This window comes from Larus michahellis, chromosome 3 (genome assembly GCF_964199755.1).
Source record: "Larus michahellis chromosome 3, bLarMic1.1, whole genome shotgun sequence".
Lineage (NCBI taxonomy): Eukaryota > Metazoa > Chordata > Aves > Charadriiformes > Laridae > Larus > Larus michahellis.
Window position 1 is genome coordinate 130,145,337 of NC_133898.1, and position 24,066 is coordinate 130,169,402.

Here is a 24,066-nt window from a genome sequence, read left to right on the forward strand (position 1 = left end):
CTGCCGTTTCTCTGACCTTGCTCGTCTCTTCCCGTCCTTGTGCTGGATCTACTGTGCCTTTGAGTCCAAGCAGAGAAGGCTCTGGGGAGACCTTATAGCAGCCTTCTAGTCCCTAAAGGGGGCCTACAGGAGGGATGGGGAGGGACTCTGGATCAGTGACTGGAGTGACAGGACAAGGGGGAATGGTTTTAAACAAAGACGGGAGATTTAGATGAGATTATTAGGAAGAAATTCTTTGGTGTGAGGGGGGTGAGCCCCTGGCCCAGGTTGCCCAGAGAAGCTGTGGCTGCCCCATCCCTGGAGGGGTTCAAGGCCAGGTTGGCCGGGGCTTGGAGCAACCTGGGCTGGTGGGAGGTGTCCCTGCCCAGGGCAGGGGGTGGCACTGGCTGATCTTTAAGGTCCCTTCCAATCACCATTCTGTGATTCTATGATTTTGGTGTGCTTAAGCTGGCAGCAAACCATTTCCTGCTTTTTATTGTGTCGAAGTCTGGGTTTGTGAAGCCGAGGGAGCCAGCAAACCGCTTAGTGCTGCCCAGGGTGGAGGTCCTGCTCCCAGCAGGCTGCTGATGGCACTTTATTCCGACATCGGGGTTCACTGGAGCGCTCCAGGAGCTGGTTTAACACACAGCAGTGGTTGGAAACGTAGCAAAATGTCTGAGTGGGTCTGAGCCACGTGGATGTGTTGAAGCACTTCAGCAGAGTGATGGTGGTGAGTCCCAAAGCTGGCGTGGCAACTGGTGGGACCACAGTATGCCATTAACTCAGCTTAACAAACTTACATTATTTCTTTTTTTATTACTATGAGAATACCATGCTGCAGAGGGATCACGTGGTGGATTTCAAGTGTGCAACAGTCCGGTCCAGTATTAGATCTGGCCCGTGGATTCTCTTATAACGAGAGCCATGTCATCACTTAAGTCAGTTTAGCGGTTGCTTTGTTCGGAGTGCCTTGCCTGGTTGTTGATTTTAGTTTTTTTTTTTTTTAATACGTGATTTTATTTTAATTGTCACTACTGAAATTTCATCTGCGAAAAAAACCAAAGCGATTGTTGTGTAATGTGAGCTAGTGCTGCTCAGTTTGCAGTTCTGTGCTGGGATTTAGTCATAGAAGTTAGCAGGAGATACGTTTTGTCCTCCCGTTTGCCGGGATTGTTCGGAACATCATTGTAGAATAAATCTGTTTTTCTTCATTGCTATTCAAATGATGTGTCCCAGACACATTGATTAATCTCTAAATGTGGTCTGCTGAGATTGAAGATAAGTACACTCATTTCTATTGTTCTAATTCTGAGCAGAGTCTGTTACAATAAATGGTGTGATATCTATTGAATTCATGCTGAAAGGTAGAAGTAATGTACAGATTTGATTCGTAGCATTCTCACATGGATTCTTTTTCTTTAGTGGCCTTCTCTTTAAATCTAGAACGTGCTCTTTTATTTCAAAAAATGTCGTAAACACATAAATACTGGCAACTCAATGTAAGCCAGTAATTCTTAAAATGTACTTACAATTGTGTTTTACAAAATCTGTCTTGAAATTCATTTTGCTAGACCGCTGAAGCCCCAGGAAATGTAGTTTGTTTTGCCCTGACTCACATTTTTTTTTTTTGGTTCTGTTTTTGCAGGAGTTTTTTGAGAATCCTGCTTTTCGCCCAGACGGCATGAAGCTCTATCCGACACTAGTGATCCGAGGCACTGGTCTCTACGAGCTCTGGAAGACTGGAAGATACAAGAGCTACCCCCCCAGCACTCTTGTGGATCTGGTGGCCAGAATCCTGGCCCTTGTCCCACCGTGGACACGTGTGTACCGTGTTCAGAGGTAATTTTCTGTGGTGGGTCTTATATATTGATTTACTGCACTTGGAGGGATTCTTACTTTAATTACAGCAAGGTCTGACTCAACCTTTTATTGTTTTTCGGCCGTAATTGTTAATGCGCTAAAGATTTTTTAAAACTGCTTCCTTTCTATTCATAATGGGAAACGCCAAGTAGAACGAGAAGCTATTTAAATTGAACTGCCTCTCTAATGCACCCAGAAACTTCAAGATTTCTGGAGGACTCGCTTTCGTTGCCAGTCAGACGAGAGCATAGGATGTGGCATACGTAGGACTTTAATGATATTGATGGATAATTGCCTCTTGACTGTGGGTGAAGTTTCCTATATTTATTGCAGGAGCTGCGAGGTGTGTCATTTTTCTTGGCTACAGAGACTTCCTTTCTTTCCCCGTGGGTGTTGCAGGGTTTTCATAAATGTACCATGGTCGTGCCGTTGTTTCCAACACTCACCTCCCAGGACGATAGATAATACTTCCGTTTAGCACTGTATTTTCAGTGTGGGGTCTTCCTTGGGTTAATTTGCTTCTGTTATCTCCTACCTCTGACTGATATTAGGAAGGGAGGCTAGAGCGTACTTGCCTATTTTTGCATGTGCAGACAATACCCAGTTGGCTTCCAGCTCCACGAGCTGGAAACGGTGCCAATGCCTAGCTCTCCAAGAGCATGCAGAATGAGGAAGCCTTGTGCATTAGACATCACCTGCCTGCGCTTCTCTAAGGCATTTGATTTTGTGCCCTATCAGAAATATGATGGAGCAGAGATAGGCTGAGAAACATGGTAGAGAAGAAAGTGGCTGTAGGCAAGAAACACAAGGTGGCTTTGACAAAGTCCAAAGGTATGGACTCAGGTTTATTAGTGGAGTTTCTCAAACGTCCATTCAAAATCTGATCTTGCTCCAAATTGTATTTATGTACGACGACACAAAAAGTTATAGGGCACTGAGGAAACCTTGCAGGGCTGGGAAGCATCGTTGACAGAGAGAGGATGCACCAGTAGGATCCTAGTGGTGGTGAAGCTGGAGTGGTAAGGGTGGGATGAGATGCAGTTCAGGGAAGTTTGAGGGAGGTCAAACTCAGAGGGAGTTTTTCTGTGGACCATGAGACCACCATGTGAAAATAGCCGAGGAGCAAAAGTTCTTAGCGTCTGGTGGATGCAGCCGTGAAAAGCATTTTTTTTTCAGGAAAACTCTTCTTAGAGATGAAAGTATTAATGCAGCAGCCAGACAAGGCTTTGGTAAGACCTTGTCTGGAATAATTCCCATCTTCAAGAAAATGAACTGTGGAAATATGTGCAGAAGAGCGTCAGTCTTCTGCCTGAAGGATAGATGTGGGCATAAATGACCTCTGCAAATCAATGAGAGAAGGAAAATAACCTTCTAAGAAATAGGAACGTTGATTTGGACAGAAAACAAGAAAATAAGTAGTAGTCTTGCATAAAACCAGGCAGGAAGCTGGGAATTTTTGGTCAAGACTGAGATTATGGAGTAGCTTTCCGAAGTTACCAAAGAGGAAGAGAAGCTAAACGTGAGTATGGTGAAGCTTGATTAGGTTTCTGAATGTGATTGTGCTCCATCAGTCTGTAGTAACCGAGACGCCGTTTCAGTGACCAGGAGACCTTTTCTTCAGATCTTTGTTACTGTGAGAAACTGATGGCTGTAGCTGAACTCTGAGAAGAAGGATGTAATGCTGGTGAAGGTGGCAAACCACGGCTTATGGGCAATTTCACCTTGACATTATCAAGTAGAAATTCCCCCCAGACTTTTCACATCGTAGAATCATAGAATCACAGAATGGTTTGGGTTGGAAGGGACCTTCAAGATCATCCGGTTCCAACCCCCTGCCCTGGGCAGGGACACCTCCCACTAGGTCAGGTTGCTCCAATCCCCGTCCAACCTGGTCTTGAACACTTTGATCACTTGTAGAAGCGTTATTAAAGGCAAACTCCTACCTTTTCTCCCTGCACATCTTCTTCCTCATCGATTCCACTCTAGACACAATGAATCATTCATTCATGGTGCTGTCTAAACCAAAGAGGGTTATTCTTAGAGGACAGCCTGAGTTTGTAGCCTAGCAGGTCTCCTTCTAAGGAACATGGGCCTGGAAAAGTCTCTCCTTGGTGTGCTCATTTGCCTGAGCTTGACTATGATTTCAGGCCAAGTGCAAGGTCCTGCACCTGGGTCACGGCAATCCCAGGCACAAATACAGGTTGGGCGGAGAATGGATGGAGAGCAGCCCTGAGGAGAAGGACTTGGGGGTGCTGGTGGACGAGAAGCTCAACATGAGCAGGCAATGAGCACTTGCAGCCCAGAACCCCCCCGCAGCCTGGGCTGCACCCCCAGCAGCGTGGGCAGCAGGGCGAGGGGGGGATTCTACCCCTCTGCTGCGCTCGGGGGAGACCCCCCTGCAGTGCTGCCTCCAGCGCTGGGGCCTCGGCACAGGAGAGACACGGAGCTGTTGGAGCGGGGCCAGAGGAGGCCCCGGAGATGCTGGGAGGGCTGGAGCCCCTCTGCTGGGAGGACAGGCTGAGAGAGCTGGGGGGGTTCAGCCTGGAGAAGAGAAGGCTCCGCGGAGACCTTATAGGGGCCTTCCAGTACCTGAAGGGGGCCTACAGGAAGGACGGGGCGGGACTCTTTATCAGGGAGTGTAATGATAGGACACGGGGTAACAGTTTTAAACTGAAAGAGGGGAGATTTGGATGAGATATTGTGAAGAAATTCTTTGGTGTGAGGGGGGTGAGCCCCTGGCCCAGGTTGCCCAGAGAAGCTGTGGCTGCCCCATCCCTGGAGGGGTTCAAGGCCAGGTTGGCCGGGGCTTGGAGCAACCTGGGCTGGTGGGAGGTGTCCCTGCCCAGGGCAGGGGGTGGCACTGGGTGGCCTTTAAGGTCCCTTCCAACCCGAACCGTTCTGTGATTCTATGATTCTGTCACCAGCAGCAGCCTCCATCCAGCTGTCACACGGTTGTCAGTTGTTACGTTCCAGTGGAATAGCTGTTTTCTTACTGACCGGCTCATGTGATGTGAAACTTGTTCGTGGTGATTACAGATTTTTACACCTCCAGTGCAAAGTCCAAAAGCTATTACTTTCATCTAAATTGCTTTCAGGGCCATTGTGTGACTCTGTTACAGAATAATGAACAAAGCCAGATTTCTTAAAACATTTGTGGCCTCTTCCCAACACTGCTTCACTGAGGACAACAACTTTTTTCCCTTTTTTCGTTGATGCCCCTTTCCGTCTCCCTCCAATCTGCTGCCCCGTGTCCTCCATCCTTCACGTCTTGCATTTCAGGCTCTATTCCCAAAATCCTTTCAAATTCAGCTTGTGCCCCAGACGGCAGCTTATCCTGAGCTCTCTGCATACGGACTCGCCGTTTGGTATGTGCCTTTAGGTTTTCCAGAAAAAAACTGAACTATCAATGCCCCTCCTTATTAGGACCATTTTTGGGGATCTCTGTTCCCTAGTACCAGGTTTTGCAGAAATATAAGGGACCCGAAGTTTTTGTAGTCCGTCACGTGCTGAAAATAATCAGTTTAATGAGTCAGGTGAGCATGGGAGAGGTGTCACTGACAAAACGCTGTAGAAGGCTTTCTGCTTCAGGAAACCAAGTTAAATATGTTGTTGGTTTTTTTTTTTTTTTTAAAAAAAAGAGATGCTGTTGCTAATGTCTGGTTGGAAGAGAAGATATCTTCCCGAGTGTGTTGTAACTGTCATAGAATCATAGAATCGTTAGGGTTGGAAGGGACCTTAAAGATCATTTAGTTCCAACCCCCCTGCCATGGGCAGGGACACCTCCCACCAGACCAGGTTGCTCAGAGCCCCGTCCAGCCTGGCCTTAAAAACTTCCAGGGATGGGGCTTCCACCACCTCTCTGGGCAACCTGTTCCAGTGTCTCCCTACCCTCATGGTGAAGAACTTCTTCCTAACGTCCAGTCTGAATCGACCCATCTCTAGTTTTAATCCATTCCCTCTAGTCCTACCGTTACCCAACATCCTAAAAAGTCCCTCCCCAGCTTTCTTGGAGGCCCCCTTAAGATACTGGTAGGCCACTCGAAGGTCTCCTCGGCGCCTTCTTTTCTCCAGACTGAACGACCCCAACTCTCTCAGTGTGTCCCCATAGGAGAGGTGCTCCAGCCCTCTGATCGTCCTTGTGGCCCTTCTCTGGACACGTTCCGGCACGTCCGTATCTCTCTTGTAGTAGGGGCTCCAGAACTGGACGCAGTGCTCCAGGTGGGGTCTCACGAGAGTGGAGTAGAGGGGGAGAATCACCTCCCTCGACCTGCTGGCCACGCTGCTGGGGATGCAGCCCAGGCTGTGGGGGATTTCTGGGCTGCCAGCGCACACTGGTGGTTCATGTTGAGCCTCTCGTCCACCAGCACCCCCAAGTCCTTTTCTTCAGGGCTGCTCTCAAGCCAGTCACTGCCCAGCCTGTATCGGTGCTTGGGATTGCCCCGACCCAGATGGAGGACCTTGCACTTGGCCTGGTTGAACTTCATGAGGTCAACATAGGCCCACCTCTCCAGCCTGTCCAGGTCCCTCTGGATGGCATCCCTTCCCTCCAGTGTGTCAGCCACCCCACACAGCTTGGTGTCGTCGGCAAACTTGCTGAGGGTGCACTCTATGCCACTGTCAGAGATGCTTAATACCGTGTTTATCCTCAGTGTTTGTGAACCTCATTAGCACCGAGGTGCTTTGGTGCGTGAGAAGGTGTGAAATGACAGGAGTAGTGCCACGCACCTGGAGACTTTTTCTTTCGTGGATCTCGGTGTTTTGTATTAATGTTGTTGTCACCCTACTGATGGGGAGCTGGAGGTATGAAGAAATAAAATATCTTACTCAGCTGAGATCGTGTAAGTCAGAGCTGAGAGCAGACCCAAGGTCTTTAGACCTTCACTCTGTGCTTCAATCAACTGCTTCACGAGTGTCCTAAAGCAGAATGTTTGAAAAATCGATTAAACAGGCCCTTTTGAAGCTTCTGGCAAATTGCACATTAACTTTAATCAGGTCAGGATTTAATCCCCCGTATCCCTGAATTTGTTTAGCATTTTAACAAGTCCTGAAATCGCTGGTACAATGCTGTCTTGTGGCTACTCAAAATAGGCAGTTAGTGTGTGCACTCCTGATGCACGCAGGGTACTTATTTAAATGCTCTGCCCTAATCTGAAGTGAGGATGGAAAACCTATTTCGTGCTTTCTTTTTCTTAAAAGCTTATTTTTCACATTCATATTTTAATTTAGCTTGCTCCCTAGTAGGCAGATGAGAGAGGCTCAAGTTACTGCGTGTTGTAATCTGTCTTTTATTTGCAGTATTTCATTTACTGTTTCATAGCAGACTGTGGATTTAGCTAAAGACCTGGTACTGGAAGACGTCAGGATGTTTTATCTGTGTCCCTGTAGGGAAAATACATCCAGCCTGACTTTTTGGAGTTGTTCCATAATTAGAAGAAAGGCGTTTGGTGAGATTATCACTGTAGATCTAACATACCCTGACGAAAATGCCGTTCTCCTCTAGTGTGTCCTTTAGCCACAATGTGAAGTGCTCATTTCCTCTAATTGAAGCTCTTTGAAGTATGTTGTGTTGGCTCTGCAGTGTCTTATTTACTCAAAGAAATCCACTGAATAAATGAACTGGTTAGCTAATTGTATTTTCCCTCGATTTTTTTTTTTTGGCACATGAGTGTAAGAGGCGAGGAATTTTTCGTACGCCCTTTGGCTTTATAGAAAGAGGAGCAGGGAAAACAGGGGAGGAAAGTAAAGCACAGGACCTCCGTTACGCTGGGGCATATTGTACCGAAATTGGAGGGCGATGCTGAAATGGGAGGAGAATATCGGAGTCTTGAAGCCCTTGTTTTCATTCTTACCAGTAAAGGAAAACTCCGTTTCTTGCCCCCTCTTGCCGGTGTCTCAGACCTTCTACAAGGCTGAAGCAGCGCAAGGATCAGGCCTTTGGGGCCCTTGAAGACCTTTTATCTTTCATACAGCTACTGCCAAAAATAGTCATTGTTAATGGGGGCCATGGTGTGAATGCAAGTCCTCAAGGAACTGAGTAGATCAATTAATACATTTTACAGAGGTCATCAGACAGCTGCTAGATGGTGATGACTTTCAATCGCTACTGAACCAAGATGGATTAAGTTAATTACATTACCAATTCCCTGAACCATTCCATTCTCTGTATGGGGTTTTTTTTGTGATATTGTGTTCTTTACTCTCTTGAATGCTCACATAGATAAAGAAAAAGGAGGAATACTCACCAAGGAACTTTGAGCGCTGTTTTGAGACCAACCTGTTGTCTTTCATATTTGTATAGTCCTCTAGAAGATCTGGGGGGGGTTGGATTACACTTGGGTGGTGTGTTATCAGGGCTGCCAGGATGGAGTTTGAGCAGGGAGAGGGAGAAGCATTTGGAATCACCAAATTGGTATAGTACAGCATTAGATAGAAGGTGGGTGTTGCTCAAGTTCTCACATGTTTCTTTTTCAGCTTGATCTGGATGTGTAAATCCTCCTTTCCCTAAGGGATGGTGTCCGGCTTGCGTAATCTCTAGCGGGACAAACTGCCCTGGAAGGCTGTGGAGAAGCCAAACCTGGTCTTACTTCAAAATTAATTGTAATAGCTCCCTTGGAAAACTGAGGGAAGGAGTTCTGCCATTTGCAGACTCATGATTTACATTCCCATAGGAAGGCCCTGAACTTTCTGGCCGGGCTTTGCCGCAAATCATTTTGCTGAACAGAACTTTTTCACTTTTAAGCAGCTAGCGTCCCAATATAAAAATGTTCTGATTATGATGCGTTTTCCCTGGTGGACATTCACCTCGGAGGCTGCGGAAAGAGGCGGCCTGGTTCCCAATTGCTGGTCTCCAGCAACAGATACCACGAAGAACATCCGACCTGGAGTCCCGGGCGAGGCACAGGCTCCGCTGGATGATCCCTTTTTTTCCAGACTTCCAAGCAAAGAACTGAGAGCAAAATTATAACCTATTTCTCAAGATGGTAAAAGCCTTTTTACTGAAGTAAAATCTGTAGCTTTTTCCCCTCATTTTTCTCCTGCTTTTAGTTGTGTTTTGTCTGCGTTATTTCATGTTCAACCAAAGACTTGAAACAAAGGTAATTCCCATAAGTTCTGTGGTCTGCTATTTGGGATCTTGGCCTAGGTGACCCTACTCGTACTTTATGGTGTATGGTCTGCTAATGCAGTTGTTTGAGGTTTTTGTTTTTCTTCTTACATGCAGAGATATCCCAATGCCGCTCGTCAGCTCTGGAGTGGAGCACGGGAACCTGAGAGAGCTCGCCTTGGCCAGGATGAAAGATCTTGGGACGCAGGTAAAACGTTTGTCGGTTGGTATTGAGGGAGAGAGAGCTGCTTGATGACTTTACACAAAGTAGCAGAGAGGAAAGTAATGCCTAGAAAAGACACTAAAAGCCAGGTTTGCTGCTGAACTAAAACAATCTGCGAAGGTCTTTCAAATAAATGTTAATGACTAAAAAGCACCTTGATGATACTTCTGAAAAGCTGGTTTTGTTTGGCTGATTTTGAGTTGAGCACTTTCCCCCTGTTCCTGAAGGTACTTGGTAACTAGTTTGTGATATTCCATTTTTTAGCGGAATGAAGCCATTAAATCAGAGAGACGGCAGGAAGGTTTCTTTTTAATTTACGCTATTAGAAATTCTCCTTCCTTTCTTTTTCCCACGCGTGCACTTATTTGACTGGACAATTGGAAGAGAAGCTCTTAGTCTGAGGCCAGAGAAATCTTGCAAGAGAGATTTCAGCACAAACAAATGAGACTTGATATTCTTGATATTTTTAAGGTCAAATAAAAATCTGAGCGGGGGTGGAGAGGAGGAGGGGGAGGGAGGAATTGCGTTTGTATTTGAAGTCAGAAGGAGGTACCTCCACCCAGTCTTGATTTTCCTCGGAAGGTCGCTGCAGCAGTCGTCATTCACGGTGCCTGCCACGGTCTGCGCTGACACCGCTCTCTCTCTCTGAACCTCCCTCCGAAACCCGGTTATCAGCCACAGCTTGCAAATCCGCCAGTAAAATGATGCCCAAATTCTGCCTTTCTTGGGGTGTTTCTCCGTAGGCAAAACATCACCCAAACCCCATGCTCCTTGAGACTATTCCAAAGGGTTTTAATTGCTTCGGTGTCCTGCTGTTTGGGCAGGGACAGATCCTCACCACAACTGTTCCATGCGTCCGTGTTGGGATTTAGCGCTCCCTCTTTCTAGCTCACCTTTCTTTAAAGCGGTTTTAAGGCATTACAGCGTCCAGCAATAGTAAAGTCTTCAGCTACTGCATGTGTGCCTGTAGTCCCACATCAGCTTGTGCTGCTGACCTATTTTTTTGGTATTCAACATGGATAGTTCTCTAGGCTCCATCCAGCTCCTTACTGCCTTTGCCGTCGCACTTGGATCTTCCCGTTGCGGTGCAAAGATCAGAAAAGAAACTCCAGGCTGTCTTCCTTCCAGCTGGGCTTTCCTTACCACTTAATCTCTCCTAAGCTGATGCCGTGGATGTTCTGCTTAAATCATTCCTCCCAGTCTCTCTCCAGTAGCGAGCTGGGATTTGGCAGGCAGCTTTGCCAGCCACAGAAGCTTCCGTCCCTCCTGCTGACTTTTCACTTCAAAACCAGGCAGGGGAGACAACCTCCGTGGCGCAGTGAAGCCTTTTCAGTCCAGCTCTTCAGGGCTACTAGTGAACTCTTCCCTGGGTTCGATACTAAAACCACACCGTTTGATCTGAACCTGATCGAGAGCAGCTGGAGAAGCAGGGATGGCTGATCCACGGCCGTCAGGTCTGAGCTGAACCGTTAAAGGGCTTGTCAGGCTGGCAGTCATCTCTTTTAAAAGAACCGAATCTGTAAATATCTCTGCCGTGCAGATGATTATAGAATTTACTGTAGTGAGGTAGAAACACTGCCGCTGGTGGAACGAGGAACCAAACAGTCTGCTGCGATATAGCTTGAAACGTGAGGTACGGTTGTGTTCTTCTTGTGTCATAGGAGAAAATTATAAATATGCTTTATGCTCTCGTCTCTCTGCTTGGAAAAGGAGAGGGAAAGGCCAAGGCAAGGAAAGGACTTGAAGGAATCTTATGTATTTGCAGGCTCACTAGTAAAGATCAGCCAGTTCTGGCAGTTCCATCTTTGGGGAATGGCGTGGGGAGGAGTGCGTTTGAGGGATGGGGATCAGTCCTGTCGACACTGCAGCTCCTGTCTGCGGTCGTTGGAAAGAAATTCTTGAGGAGCCTTGTTGGAGGGACCAGATGCCGGCCTTTGTGATTGCCGGCCACTGAGTGCAAGTGGAGATATGCAGTTGGGACACAGAATTTTAAAGCATCATCCCAGAATATGTTGTCCTTTCTCAGTTCTGGGGTTCTCAATGCAAAGTAGATTTTTCTCTGCCTATTTCTCTACCTTTTTTCTCTGCCTCTGTGCTGTTTGTGTAGCTAGGAAATTGTAAAGCAGAGAATCACAGAATGGTTTGGGTTGGAAGGGACCTTAAAGATCAGCCAGTTCCAAACCCCTGCCCTGGGCAGGGACACCTCCCACCACCTCCAGTCCCCCAGGGACACCACCGGGAATCCAAGCCCCGTCCAACCTGGCCTTGAACCCCTCCAGGGATGGGGCAGCCACAGCTTCTCTGGGCAACCTGGGCCAGGGGCTCACCCCCCTCACACCAAAGAATTCCTTCCCAATATCTCATCTCAATCTTCCTTCTTCCAGTGTAAAACCCTTCCCCCTCGTCCCACGGCTCCCCTCCCTGCTCCAGAGTCCCTCCCCAGCTTTCCTGGAGCCCCTTGAGGGACTGGCAGGGGCTGGAAGGTCTCCGCGGAGCCTTCTCTTCTCCAGGCTGAACCCCCCCAGCTCTCTCAGCCTGTCCTCCCAGCAGAGGGGCTCCAGCCCTCCCAGCATCTCCGGGGCCTCCTCTGGCCCCGCTCCAACAGCTCCGTGTCTCTCCTGTGCCGAGGCCCCAGCGCTGGAGGCAGCACTGCAGGGGGGTCTCCCCCGAGCGCAGCAGAGGGGCAGAATCCCCCCCTCGCCCTGCTGCCCACGCTGCTGGGGATGCAGCCCAGGCTGCGGGGGGGTTCTGGGCTGCCAGCGCACGGTGCCGGCTCCTGTGGAGCTTCTCACCCACCAACACCCCCAAGTCCTTCTCCTCAGGGCTGCTCTCCATGCCTTCAGCCCCCAGCCTGGATTTGTGCTGGGGATTGCCCTGACCCAAGTGCAGGACCTTGCACTTGGCCTGGTTGAAGATCATGAGGTTGGCATGGGCCCAGCTCTCCAGCCTGTGTTTTTATGCTATTTGGGAGATTGTCACTTTATGTTGATAATGGAATTTAAAAGTATTCAGAGGAGGCCAGGGCATGAGATAGAGCTGTGCTTGTTCTGTGTACTCTTGAGTCTCTCTGTGAATTGGATTTTCACACATTCATTCCCTGTCTAAAAGTCTGGCTTTTGGAAATACATGGGCAGGTTGGTGGTGTTGCTGTTAGAGCAATTTTAGCCCGTTGCTGGAGGTTATCTTCCTTCCCTCGTGGAATGAAATGAGTATTTGCAACTCAGCTGCTTTGGGTAGAACTATTGTGGCTGCGCTTTACTGACAAATGTTGGGTTAAGTTTAACATTGGACTTTACGATCAACCCGCTGAGAGGTGAATGCACAGGGTCTTCTGCAGCGGGAGTGCTTGTGCTATCACAGCCCTTCCCTTATGTGAGTGGGTGCCAAATTACTCGACTTCCATTGGCTTTGCTGAGGAGCACACAAGTTTGTGCAAGCTATAACCCATCTCCCAAGCGCTGAGCTTGGAGCCTTGTCATCTCCTCTGTCTTCTGTCCAAAAGATTTCTTTTGGCTCTCTTTGTTTTCTCTGCCGTTGGTCCCAAGCCTCAGTGGTGCTCTGTGGGTGCCAGATCAGCGTTAGCTTTACTTTCTGATATTTGGGTAGGACTTCTGTAACCGTTCTCATTTAAAAGCAAGAAGAGGGTTGCCGAGATTCAAAAACTGGCTTTTTTAAGGCCTCTCTGGTGCCTTAGGGTAGATTTTGCCAGTGTTTCCCAATGAAGGGTAAAAACGGATTGTGCCAAAGTCTTTTTTTTTTCCCTGTTGTGCCTTCATGTATGTTGACTTTGCCTCCAGACCCTGCTGTTTGTGAATCAAAGGGTACGTTTCCTCATGAGCCATAATGGTTGCTTAGTGAATTGATTTTTGCCAGCATGTCTTTCCATTTAGCACTAAGACCTCTTTCTGAGGTATATTAGGGATGGATCGGTGAGCATTTTTATTTTGAAGTCTACCCATTTGAAATTCATCCGTGCAACTTCATGCTATTACAGTTTAGTTTTGAACCCAATAGGTGGCTGGAAATCTGTGTGTTTCAGAGCTTAATGTTTTTCTCCTCTGTAATTTTTTTTTTCCTTCCTTTCTCTTCGTAGTGTCGTGATGTAAGGACAAGAGAGGTTGGAATTCAAGAAATTCACCATAAAGTGAGACCATATCAGGTAAGATTTGTGTTTCTTCTTTTTTTTTCTAGGAGCTTGTTTGAGACACAATTTGTCATATGGGTTTGGTGTGGAGGCGTTGGGACCCATTTGTTGCACGTCCAATCCTGCGGTTTGCCTTTGTAGCTGGATCCAATTTTCCATTTATTTTCGCAGCAGCTTTCGATGTCTTTTGTTTGAGTGCAGTCACATGTTGAAATTTATGGACCACCATGTTCAGTAAACTGACTACAGCCAGCAGTAATTTTGGTATTTGTACTGTTATAACAAAATAAGCAGCTCTTTCTTACTCTTCTCAGCCTGCCCTTTTCTCACTCCTCATTACAAATTGGGATTTAGAAAATACCAAAAACACAATGTGTGTGTGCTGAACAGGAATGAATGTTTAGAAAGATGAATTTATAGCCTTTTTTGTGAATGTGCGTGTTTGTATAGGCAAACAGTATACAGATAAATACGCTTCTGCACATGTATGAATATATACATAGGTGAGCAGATCCATTTAGTATATGAGACATAACTTGTGGTTTTCCTTCCTAAAACAGACCACAAAAAGATTGCTATGCTTATTTTATAGAAAAGAAAAAGGGGAGTGCTGAACTTCAAGCATCCAATTTAGGACACTAATCCTCCAGTTCACTGTAGTTACAAGGAGGGATCAGTCCTTCCAGGGAGCTGTCAGGAGGTCCATGGCCATGTATGGCATCCATTTATCCAGGGAGACCTGGACAGGCTGGAGAGCTGGGCCCATGCCAACCTCATGAACTTCAACCAGGCCAAGTGCAGGGTCCTGCACCTGGGTCGGGGCAATCCCCAGCACAAATCCAGGCTGGGAGGAGAATGGCTGGAGAGCAGCCCTGAGGAGAAGGACTTGGGGGCGTTGGTGGGTGAGAAGCTCCACAGGAGCCGGCACCGTGCGCTGGCAGCCCGGAACCCCCCCGCAGCCTGGGCTGCATCCCCAGCAGCGTGGGCAGCAGGGCGAGGGGGGGATTCTGCCCCTCTGCTGCGCTCGGGGGAGACCCCCCTGCAGTGCTGCCTCCAGCGCTGGGGCCTCGGCACAGGAGAGACACGGAGCTGTTGGAGCGGGGCCAGAGGAGGCCCCGGAGATGCTGGGAGGGCTGGAGCCCCTCTGCTGGGAGGACAGGCTGAGAGAGCTGGGGGGGTTCAGCCTGGAGAAGAGAAGGCTCCGCGGAGACCTTCCAGCCCCTGCCAGTCCCTCAAGGGGCTCCAGGAAAGCTGGGGAGGGACTCTGGAGCAGGGAGGGGAGCCATGGGATGAGGGGGAAGGGTCTTAAACTAAAAGAGTGTGGATTTAGATGAGCTATTGTGAAGAAATTCTTTGGTGTGAGGGGGGTGAGCCCCTGGCCCAGGTTGCCCAGAGAAGCTGTGGCTGCCCCATCCCTGGAGGGGTTCAAGGCCAGGTTGGCGGGGGCTTGGAGCAACCTGGGCTGGTGGGAGGTGTCCCTGCCCAGGGCAGGGGGTGGCACTGGCTGATCTTTAAGGTCCCTTCCCACCCAAACCATTCTGTGATTCTATGATCCAAGGAGATGAACTTTTTAAGATCATACAGGATCAGATCCATCTTAGTATATATGTATACTGTGACTAATAAATCATACCCCCGAAGTATTCTCTTCCTCTTCCTCTGTTGACCTTAAGGAAGGACTTGGAAATGATTGTGGAGTTTGTTCATCATAGCTCTCCTTTACTTTGAAACAAGGATTCTTTGTTCCAGGCAGAAGATAGTGCCACCCCCAGATAAGAAGCTGAATCAGAATGACAGTGACGTCCCTCTCTCTCTTCTCTGCTATGGGCACGTAGCCACGTTCTAAATTAAAGAATCATAGAATACCGGGTTGGAGGGGACATCAAGGATCTTTTGGTCCAACCATTCTTGGCAAACGTGAGCCACTAAACTGGGGTTGGGCTTTCTAAGTGTCAGCACAGAAGGAGGTTCCTAACAGAGGTCCTGTCTTCCTTTGGAAGCTCCACTGATTATTTAGGCTTGAAGGAGGCTCTGAGTTTGGTGATAGAAGATAAGTAGAATGAATATTCTCTGTGTTTAGCCCATGAAACATGTTCTCACTTTGCAAACCAGAGATTACTAGGAGTCATAGTCTGTTTTTCTCCTGCCATCATGTGACTTCAGATGGAGTGCAATGCTCCCTGTTTTGCACAACTGGGTATAACGTATAGAAATGTATAACGCTCCCAAATAAATTATCATCTTCTTACTGTATTTCTGCAAGGGCTGAGTCTGTCCGGACTTGTTTTTACACAGGCCATGTAGTCTTTGTGCTCCGCTCCTGGTACCTAGTCTGCGGTCATCTCACGAAATTGCTTCCAAAGATGTCTATTGTCAGCGGTGCTAATCTAATTTAAATTGTAAATTTCTTGAGTAGTTAGCAAATAGCTTATCACCGGGTTTTCAAAGCAACATTATGTTGAAAATTCCCTTTGTTAAACTCATCTATCTGAGTGGCAGGAGGATGTCATTATGTAGTCTTCGCAAAATTTATCATGACAGCAAGCAAGAGAAATATTCTGAAGATGGTATAATTTTTCATGCGCTTTAGACTAATGACAAGGTATGATGTTTTCCTCGGCTCCATAAGTAAACAACACATCCTATTGATAAGAGAGGCTATCATGTCAGATCTAAAGTAAATTAATCGCTTGCTGTAATTAGTTACACTTTCTGCACCTTCTTCCTGTTAAGGATCAGTGGGCTCTATGTATTTTTATCATGGCGATGGTGTGTCTGCTTTTAAAAATTTGGGGTTTTTTTTTTACAAAATCAGTTTAAAGTAGATTAGTTGCCGGTAGCTGGTTGTTTACAGAGCTGTCTCTGAGCTGCCTTTTCAATTAGCGGCGTTTCTCCGCAGCAGCGGAAGGTATGTGCTTGCTCTCGGAACGGTTAAGGCTGCGTAGTGCTACGTAAGAGCCTTAAAAGCGCTCGAGTGAATTGTTGCTGTAAAGAGACGTTGGATTGACAGTTTTTGAAAGGCGAGGGGCAATGACAGCTCTGTTACGGATACGAACCTACGGTAGCGTTAAAGCAGAAAGTGTAAGATGTAGGAGCTGCTGTTCAAGCAAAGCGGGGGGTTTGTATCAAGATAATGATCTCAATGTAGAGCCTTAGTAGGAATAAGGCCGATTTTTAAGCTGGGAGTAGCTGGTTTAGTTTAAGAGTGTAATCTGCGACTGGGTTTTCCCTTTGTTTGTCAAAGTAAGTTTAAAACAACCTGTGCTGGACATTTGACGGTGACCCAAGCTGGCGAGGGTTATTCTTACCCAGCGCACGGGATGGTTTATGGACGAGGGACTGACACTGGGGACTGCGGCGACCAACTGCCCAGGAGGGCATTCAGGCTGGCTTTTGCCCCGTTTGTACCAGTATCCCAGAAGGAAAAGGCTTTGACCATCTCATGAGTCCCTGAAAACCCTTGGAGAGGGGTCTCACGTATCCTAGAAACCTGTGCCCAGGGAAGTGGGGAGAACAAAAAAAACTCAATCCAGTGGGGACTTCTCTGAGCAGATCAGCATCTCTGGTCCGTGCTTATGGTGCTGTAAAAATGCACGCGCAGACAGTATAAAGCCTGCTGGTGGAGGTTCCTGTGCTCTTGCTTCATCTCTCTCTACAAGTGGGTTTCAAACTGGCTGTGGGCATAACAGGGCATGTGGTCCTACTGGAGGACAAGCAATGGAGCCATGTTTTCTACTTGTTTTCTTTTGTCCTCAGGAGAAACGGGGAGTTCTCCAAGCTTGACATTTCGAACTCTTGGTATAGCAGTGTTTAATACTATTTTCTGCTTTCTTTATGCATTAGCAGTAAGCTTCAACCTAACTGCTTCTCCATATAGGTAAACCAACTGCAGAATCTGCGTATTTTAAAAAATGTGACACTCTTTTATTTTCCTGTACATTTCCATTTCAGTGGTGGGGTTATGTACCCAGTGGTAGATCTGGATCCGCGTGTGTCAGCCGTCCTGACACACAAGCCGGAGTGGAGTTCTGCTCTTGGAGAACTTGGCACATCGGCAGACGTCTGCTTGGGCACCGCACGTCAGCCTGGAAATGAGCCTTGCGTCTGTAGTCAGCGAGGGATTTAATTGTGAGCCGTGTTCACCCAGGCTTCGTCATGGAGTAGAGCAGGCAGGCGACAGAATCCCTCATGGCTTTTCTGTAAACAAATCTTTAATTCATGGATTTGGGGGTATTAGAGAATTTGCAGAAAAAGTGCTAAGGTCCTTTGCTTCAGTCTTCATAGTAGCGCTGGGAAGAGCATGGTGAGGTGTACGTAGGGATCAATCCTGTGCTGTGCTGTCGGGATGTAACTGGCAGAAACACCAGTGCCTCCGCTGACGCTTTCCATTCGCTTTTGAATTCCTGAAGTTAAAGGAGTCTGTTCAAATGACGGCAGGTGTATCTGGGTGCTGGGTTTAGTTCACGTCAGGGGTGTGCTTTTGAAGCGAATCTTCCAATTGATCCCCACTTTGAAAGCATGAGGAAGTGTAGAAACCTCGTTTCTTTCAGATTGATTTAGAAAGCGCCTTCTGGGCGTGCACCTAAGGTACGGCAGCTGGTGATGGGTGCCTGGTTCATGGGATGACACCAAAACTAATCTCCTCTGAAACCCCCCCAACACCTATTGTGTTGTCATCGGGCTCTCAATATGGCGAACCATTGCTGCCACTCCTCTCTTGAGCCAGGAAATTTGGGAAATAGTTTTGATCTGCTTATGGCACCTGGTTGTTACAGGTGGGCAAGGGAGTCCCTACAGCAAGGATGGGCTTTCAGCTATACCAGAGCAATTCAAAATGCAGAATGACTCGTTATGTCACCAAAGATGTGACATTATCATCATCGGCTACAGGTTACATCAGATGAACTCAGGGCTAACTCTGCTACAGATAAACACGGCTACTGTTACGTGAGATTTGATCGAGTCTCATGTTGGCATAAGGGAGTCTCATCTTGGGTCCTGGAGCTGCTCCGTGGTGATGGTAGGTCAGGACTGTCCAAAAAAAGAAGTTTTCTTTCTGCCCTCTTACCCGCCAGTTACTCTCCATAGCTTCTAGGTGCTCTGCAGAAGTCATTTCTTCTACCCAAGCGCGGTCTTTATCGTATTCTCCACAGCCAGCCAACTCTCATTTCACTTTTCCCTTCCACTTTGTTGTGATCCTCAGAGCTGCCTTAGCCCAGATTGTTACCGAAAATGGGAGTTGAGGCAAGTATTATGTTGTTGCTGGGCAGTTGTCAGGGTGCTCGTCTGGATGGTTTTGGTGTCTTCAGTGCTGTCTGAATGGGTAAAAAACCCTTCCCGCTGATTCTGTAAGGCACACGTAACGCAATGCTCACTCAACACCGACTCTTTCAGATCCACTCCTCTTGCAGTACATGGTTTGCTCCTGTAGGTAGATCCTGTGCGGCGCTCGAAAGAACTAACTGGTAATTATTAAAGAAGTTGACAGCTGCTTGGGAGACCCGTGCTCCGTAGAAATCTCAAGCCATCTCTTTTGCAAAGCAGTAGAGATGTGGACCTAAATGCAAGTGTAGCGAAGGCAGATACAAAACTACTCATTCTACGTCAGGGAATTTGTAACTGCAGCTGAATTTCAATTAGAGCAAGTCCCTTGATTGGTGGCAAGAGTTGCCCATCCCACCCCCTGTCCTTGATCTTGCAGTGATTATGAAACCAGAGTAACTCAAGAAACGTAGGCTTTAGGTGTCTGAACGGGTACAAACGGGTGAGCATGTGGGTTACCAAGCTACTGGAACGCTTGCAAATAGGGATAGAAGGGTAGGTCTGTCCCGTTGGCAAATACGTTTCTATTAAAGTAGTCGCATGGTTTATCTTTAATAGGACTGCAGTAACAGCAGTTCTTACCCAGTACTGCTGAAATCCATCTAGAGTTAAATTGGCCTTTAAGAAAGCCCTTCATGTTTTCTCTGAATCATAATAGTTTATGGATCCATGAAATTGGTTTTGGTCTGTTCAACATGTTGCTTAAATATTTTTAAAGAAGTTTTTTCCCTTTCTCTTTTCCTCTTTGTATTCATCATCGCTGCTTCTCTTTGTGCAGATTGAATTAGTTAGAAGAGATTATGTGGCTAATGGTGGCTGGGAGACCTTCCTCTCCTATGAAGACCCAGAGCAGGATATTCTCGTTGGCCTTCTACGCCTGCGGAAGTGTTCGGAGGAGTCGTTCAGACCTGAGCTGAAAGGAGGCGTTTCCATTGTCCGGGAATTGCACGTGTACGGGAGCGTGGTCCCTGTCAGCAGTCGGGATCCTTCAAAATTTCAGCACCAGGTACCCCAAGCCATCTTTATTTGTCATCTCTGCCTCTTCCTTGCGCCCTGCTTCCCTCCCCCAGCGTAATTGGAGAAGTGTTTTATTTAATATCTGAGATTCATTCAGTTGCTTGGATTAGAGCCCGCTGCAATAGAAACAGAATTGAATTTGAGCCCCTTCTTGCATTTCGGCTGCTGAAATCGTGCTGTGATTGTGTTTAGGCAATTGCAACTGCTCTGAGATGAAAAAAAGCATGCCTGAACGCTATCGGCATTGCGTCGTGCCCGTACAATGCGAGCTCCTGTACGCTGGTGCTAATTTGGCTTTCGAGTACTGAGCGTCTTTGGTTCTGAAGTATCTTCCCTTTAATATCCTGTGCGCCACATCAGACTTCCCTGAGTAAAAGCAAAACAAAGGAGATACATCCGTTGTGCCTTTTTGTTTCCTTCTGAAATTGATCGTGTTCGGTAGATGAATTTCACTTCTGAAATCTGAAATAATTACGTGTGGGAAGGTGCGATTTTCTTTGGTACTACCCAGTTTTCTTCCCAAGGAGCATTTATTGGATACATTCTTCCTACCGAAACAGAAGAAACCCAACTTTGGTTCTGAGATGTGTCGGTTTAAGTGATGGGTGAGACTCCCGAGCAACATCTCTTAGTTGTGTCTGACAGTTTTTTTGCTTCAGACACACTTGTGAGGTCATTCCGTATATATATATATCTTAAAGCATGTGAGAATGGAGTGGAAAGCTGTGTTTCTAATTCCTTGCGGTGACTCGTATGAAAATTGCACCTTATCCTGCCGCTGCGCATAACATGCCGTGGCTTGCGGTGAGCAAAAATGCGAATTAAATTTTGCCCTGGTAGGTTTTGAATCTTTAGACTGAGCTTTTTTTAAAAAAAAAAAAGCAATCAGTTTGTCCTCTTTGCCAGAAGTGCTCGGGGCTGATGGTTTAAATTAACTCCCTTCTATTTATTAATCTTTCCCTGAGTATATGCATTAAGATGCAGTTTTGCTAGACGCTGATGATGTGTGACCATAAGGCAGTGGCTGGGAGGAAAAAAAAAAAAAAAGTAAAAAAAATGAAAAAAGAAGTGGATGTTTCCACTATAAAATAGTTAACACTTAAAAATTCAGGAAGGAAAAAGCAGTAATCCTAGGTATTTGAAGAAAAAAAAAAAAAAGAGAGAGAAAATCAATTGCAAATAGCTGACTACAAACATTAAAATAGGCTGCAAATTGAAATTTCATGGCATATGACGCACTCATGTTCGTTCGGAATAGTCAGTGTTCAAGAGGTTAATCAGAAAGTGTTCTTCACAGTTGTGGGGGCAATTTCTGATTAGGAGGATGTTTTAGAATGAAGATTTCTGTGTGTTATTTAAAAATGCCTGTAAGTGTTAAATGTCTTTTTTTTAGAATTAAATCACATCTGCTTCAGTGTCGCCACTGTACATCTTGTCCGGAAAACGGATGAACAAAGAGCCCAGTAGAATTCCTGCATCCTACTGGCAGGAGCGAATTAATCCAATCAATTACTCCCAGATATAGAGGACGGCGAAGTTGTTAAATAGAGTGGAAAGGCTCTTCCCTTGTTTTGAAGCGTTGTAGTGATTCCAGTAGCTCTCCCGCTGTGCGAGATTCCCAACCATAAATAGAGGTGTGGATCTGGTGCAGAACGTGGCCGTGTTCTTCTGCGATTCTTTGTCATTTGGCATCTCCCGTGTCGGGAGCTGAGCCTGGGCAAGCGGTGCAGAGCTCGAGCCGTTTGATGTAGCCCCCACCAGCCCCGAGGTCGCTGCGAGCCTCAATTCCTCATCCTGAAACCAGCACGGCAACAGCTCCCGGCTTCTGCAGGGGCGGTGGAAATAAAGATTGCGAGGCGCTAAGGCGAGATGTGGATCAGAAAAGCGAACAGCAGCAGGGCCCGTCTCTGGGTCTGTAGTGTCTGGCCACACTGGTTACGGCTGATGTCCCCAGTCAGGATGGCACTGGGATGAGTGTGGCCAGCAGGTGGAGGGAGGTCATCCTCCCCCTCTGCTCTGCCCTGGGGAGGCTGCACCTGGAGTACTGGGGCCAGTTCTGGGCTCCCCGGGTCCAGAAGGACAGGGAACTGCTGGGGAGGGGACAGCAAAGGGCTACCGAGATGCTGAGGGGACTGGAACATCTCTCTGATGAGGAAAGGCTGAGGGATCTGGGTCTTTTCAGTCTGGAAAAAAGACAACTGAGGGGGGATCTTATCAACGCTTGTAAATACTGAAAGGGGGGGTGTCAGGAGGATGGGGCCAGGCTCTTCTCAGTGGTGCCTGGGGAAAGGACAAGGGGTAACGGGCACAAACTTGACCATGGGAAGTTCCATCTCAACATGAGGAGGAACTTCTTTGCTGTGAGGGTGGCAGAGCCCTGGCACAGGCTGCCCAGAGAGGTGGGGGAGTCTCCGTCTCTGGAGACATTCCAACCCCGCCTGGACGCGTTCCTGTGCCACCTGCTCTGGGTGACCCTGCTCTGGCCGGGGGTTGGACGGGACGATCTCCAGAGGGCCCTGCCAACCCCTGCCACTCTGTGATTCTGTGACAGCATGGGCAATCACATCTGAAGTTGGTGCTCTGAGTTTTTTTCGTTCCCTACCGCAGACGTTAGGATGGGCGATTGCTGTTCAGGATCGGTTGTCTCAGCAGGGTAGACTTGTCCAGTGCTGGGAATTAGAGGATTTCGTACCACCTTGCCTTACCATCAGTGGATTTAACTTCATTCTGTTCCTGCCATGGAGAAGCATTCAGGCACTAGAACTGCCCGTGGGGAGTTTCATGATCAGAAAAAAGCCCTGAGAGGGCTCCACTGTAAAGCTTAGTGTTGGTACACCTCTTCTCCAGCCCTCTCCTGCAGTCAGGTTTTGATCATTCTTGTGCCAAAAATATGGGTCTCTTGAAACCGTACTAATGCTTACATTCTGACCTTGCTTACGCTTTCTATTCTTACAGAACTTACCTTTTCTTCCTGTTATTTCTCCCATTGTAGGGATTTGGTATGTTGCTAATGGAAGAAGCAGAAAGAATAGCCAAGGAGGAGCACGGGTCGTGGAAAATTGCTGTAATTTCAGGTACCTTTGCTTTATCCCTTATTTTTTTTAATATATACCTTAATCTGAAAATAAACCCACTGCAGCCAACGCCAACGCTGTGACCATTCATCGTATTAGGTGGAAGATGAGCATCAGCAGGTGCTTCTTCGTAATGGAGTCAAATTCCATCACAGCTTTGTCCAGGCAATACGATTATTGTAAGCAGCGTCCCAGAGGACGCGCTGCGGGGAACCGTCCTGCTCTCGGTGCCGAAGGAGACGGGCTGCGTGACCACGGGTGTCTTTTTCCTCCTCCAAACGCTGCTTCTTCCGACCTCGCTGATTTGTCCCCGTCGCAGGTTGTTATTGTCGAAGGCTTCTTTCCAAGAGCTTATGAGGATAGAAAATTGCCAGCCTCCATTTTAGAGTCTTTCTGCAAGTAGCGTCATTAGGGCGGACAGATGTGCTTTTAGGATACATTAAGCATGATCATGAAGAAGGGAGCGATGTAAGAAAGAGCTGCAGCCCTTTCTCCTACTTCATTTTCAAGGCATTGTGACTGAGAGTGGCATCGGTTCATGGCGTGCGTGTGAAGTCAAGGTCGGGACTACCTTAATTTCTCTTACATTAGCAGTTATGGTAGCTGTGGAAAGCTTTTGCAGGCGTATAGGTTTTATAGCTGGGGAAGCTGGCGAGTTGTATGGGAGGAGAAACTCTTGTTGGCATAAGATTAATGTATCCTGGGGGACTTAAACAGAATAACTGTGGTATAGACTGTTCAAAAATAATAATAATCTTGTGCCACCCCGCTAAAATACCCTGAAAAGCAGAAAACCTCGACTTTGATCCAAGCTGCTGAGTGCTGAAGAGCCTCTCTGTGCATTTCCAGCCGTGTAACGTCCCAGGGTGTTGGAAAGCTGCAGTGCACTGTCTCGACGAGTACTTGTGACAAGGGCCAGAGCACGAGCGAGGGCAGCGCGCAGGCAGTGCCCGGGTGCCTAAAGATAATTCGGTATTCTCTGGATTCCCTGTTTCTTGTTTGCTTAAGACATGTGCCAGTCCCGTTTCCCTGTAGCTGCTGCGTGGGCGTCAATTTGAACTGGGAATTTCATAAACGGCGAAGGAACGTCCATTCCACGCCACTCCTCGGTTGGTTTCATTCGGTTTTGCTTGTAGCATCTTGGCTTGGGATGCGTGGAGAGAGGGAGTCGCGGTTCCTCTGTGCTAAAGAACACTTCTGGTGACAAGAGCAGCAAACGTACAGCAATTACTAGCAAACGATTTGTGAAAGCATTCATGTTGCTAATTTTAGCTGCATTTTAGCGAACCGATGTGAAGAATACATCCTTTGCATTGAGATGCCGTGCAAGAAGTCTTGTTTTGCT

The 24,066-nt window shown here is 47.4% G+C and overlaps 1 protein-coding gene across 4 annotated transcripts in view; it reads left to right on the forward strand.

Annotated features, from left to right (window-relative positions):
- Window positions 1–24,066, forward strand: part of ELP3 (elongator acetyltransferase complex subunit 3) — a 101,340-nt gene that overhangs the window by 57,020 nt on the left and 20,254 nt on the right. For all 4 annotated transcript variants that reach the window (XM_074582253.1, XM_074582254.1, XM_074582251.1 and 1 more), the window contains exons 10-14: window positions 1,625–1,818; window positions 9,059–9,149; window positions 13,258–13,323; window positions 19,409–19,636; window positions 22,640–22,721. In XM_074582253.1, the coding sequence (XP_074438354.1) occupies window positions 1,625–1,818; window positions 9,059–9,149; window positions 13,258–13,323; window positions 19,409–19,636; window positions 22,640–22,721 (661 nt within the window). The remainder of the gene's footprint in view (window positions 1–1,624; window positions 1,819–9,058; window positions 9,150–13,257; window positions 13,324–19,408; window positions 19,637–22,639; window positions 22,722–24,066) is intronic.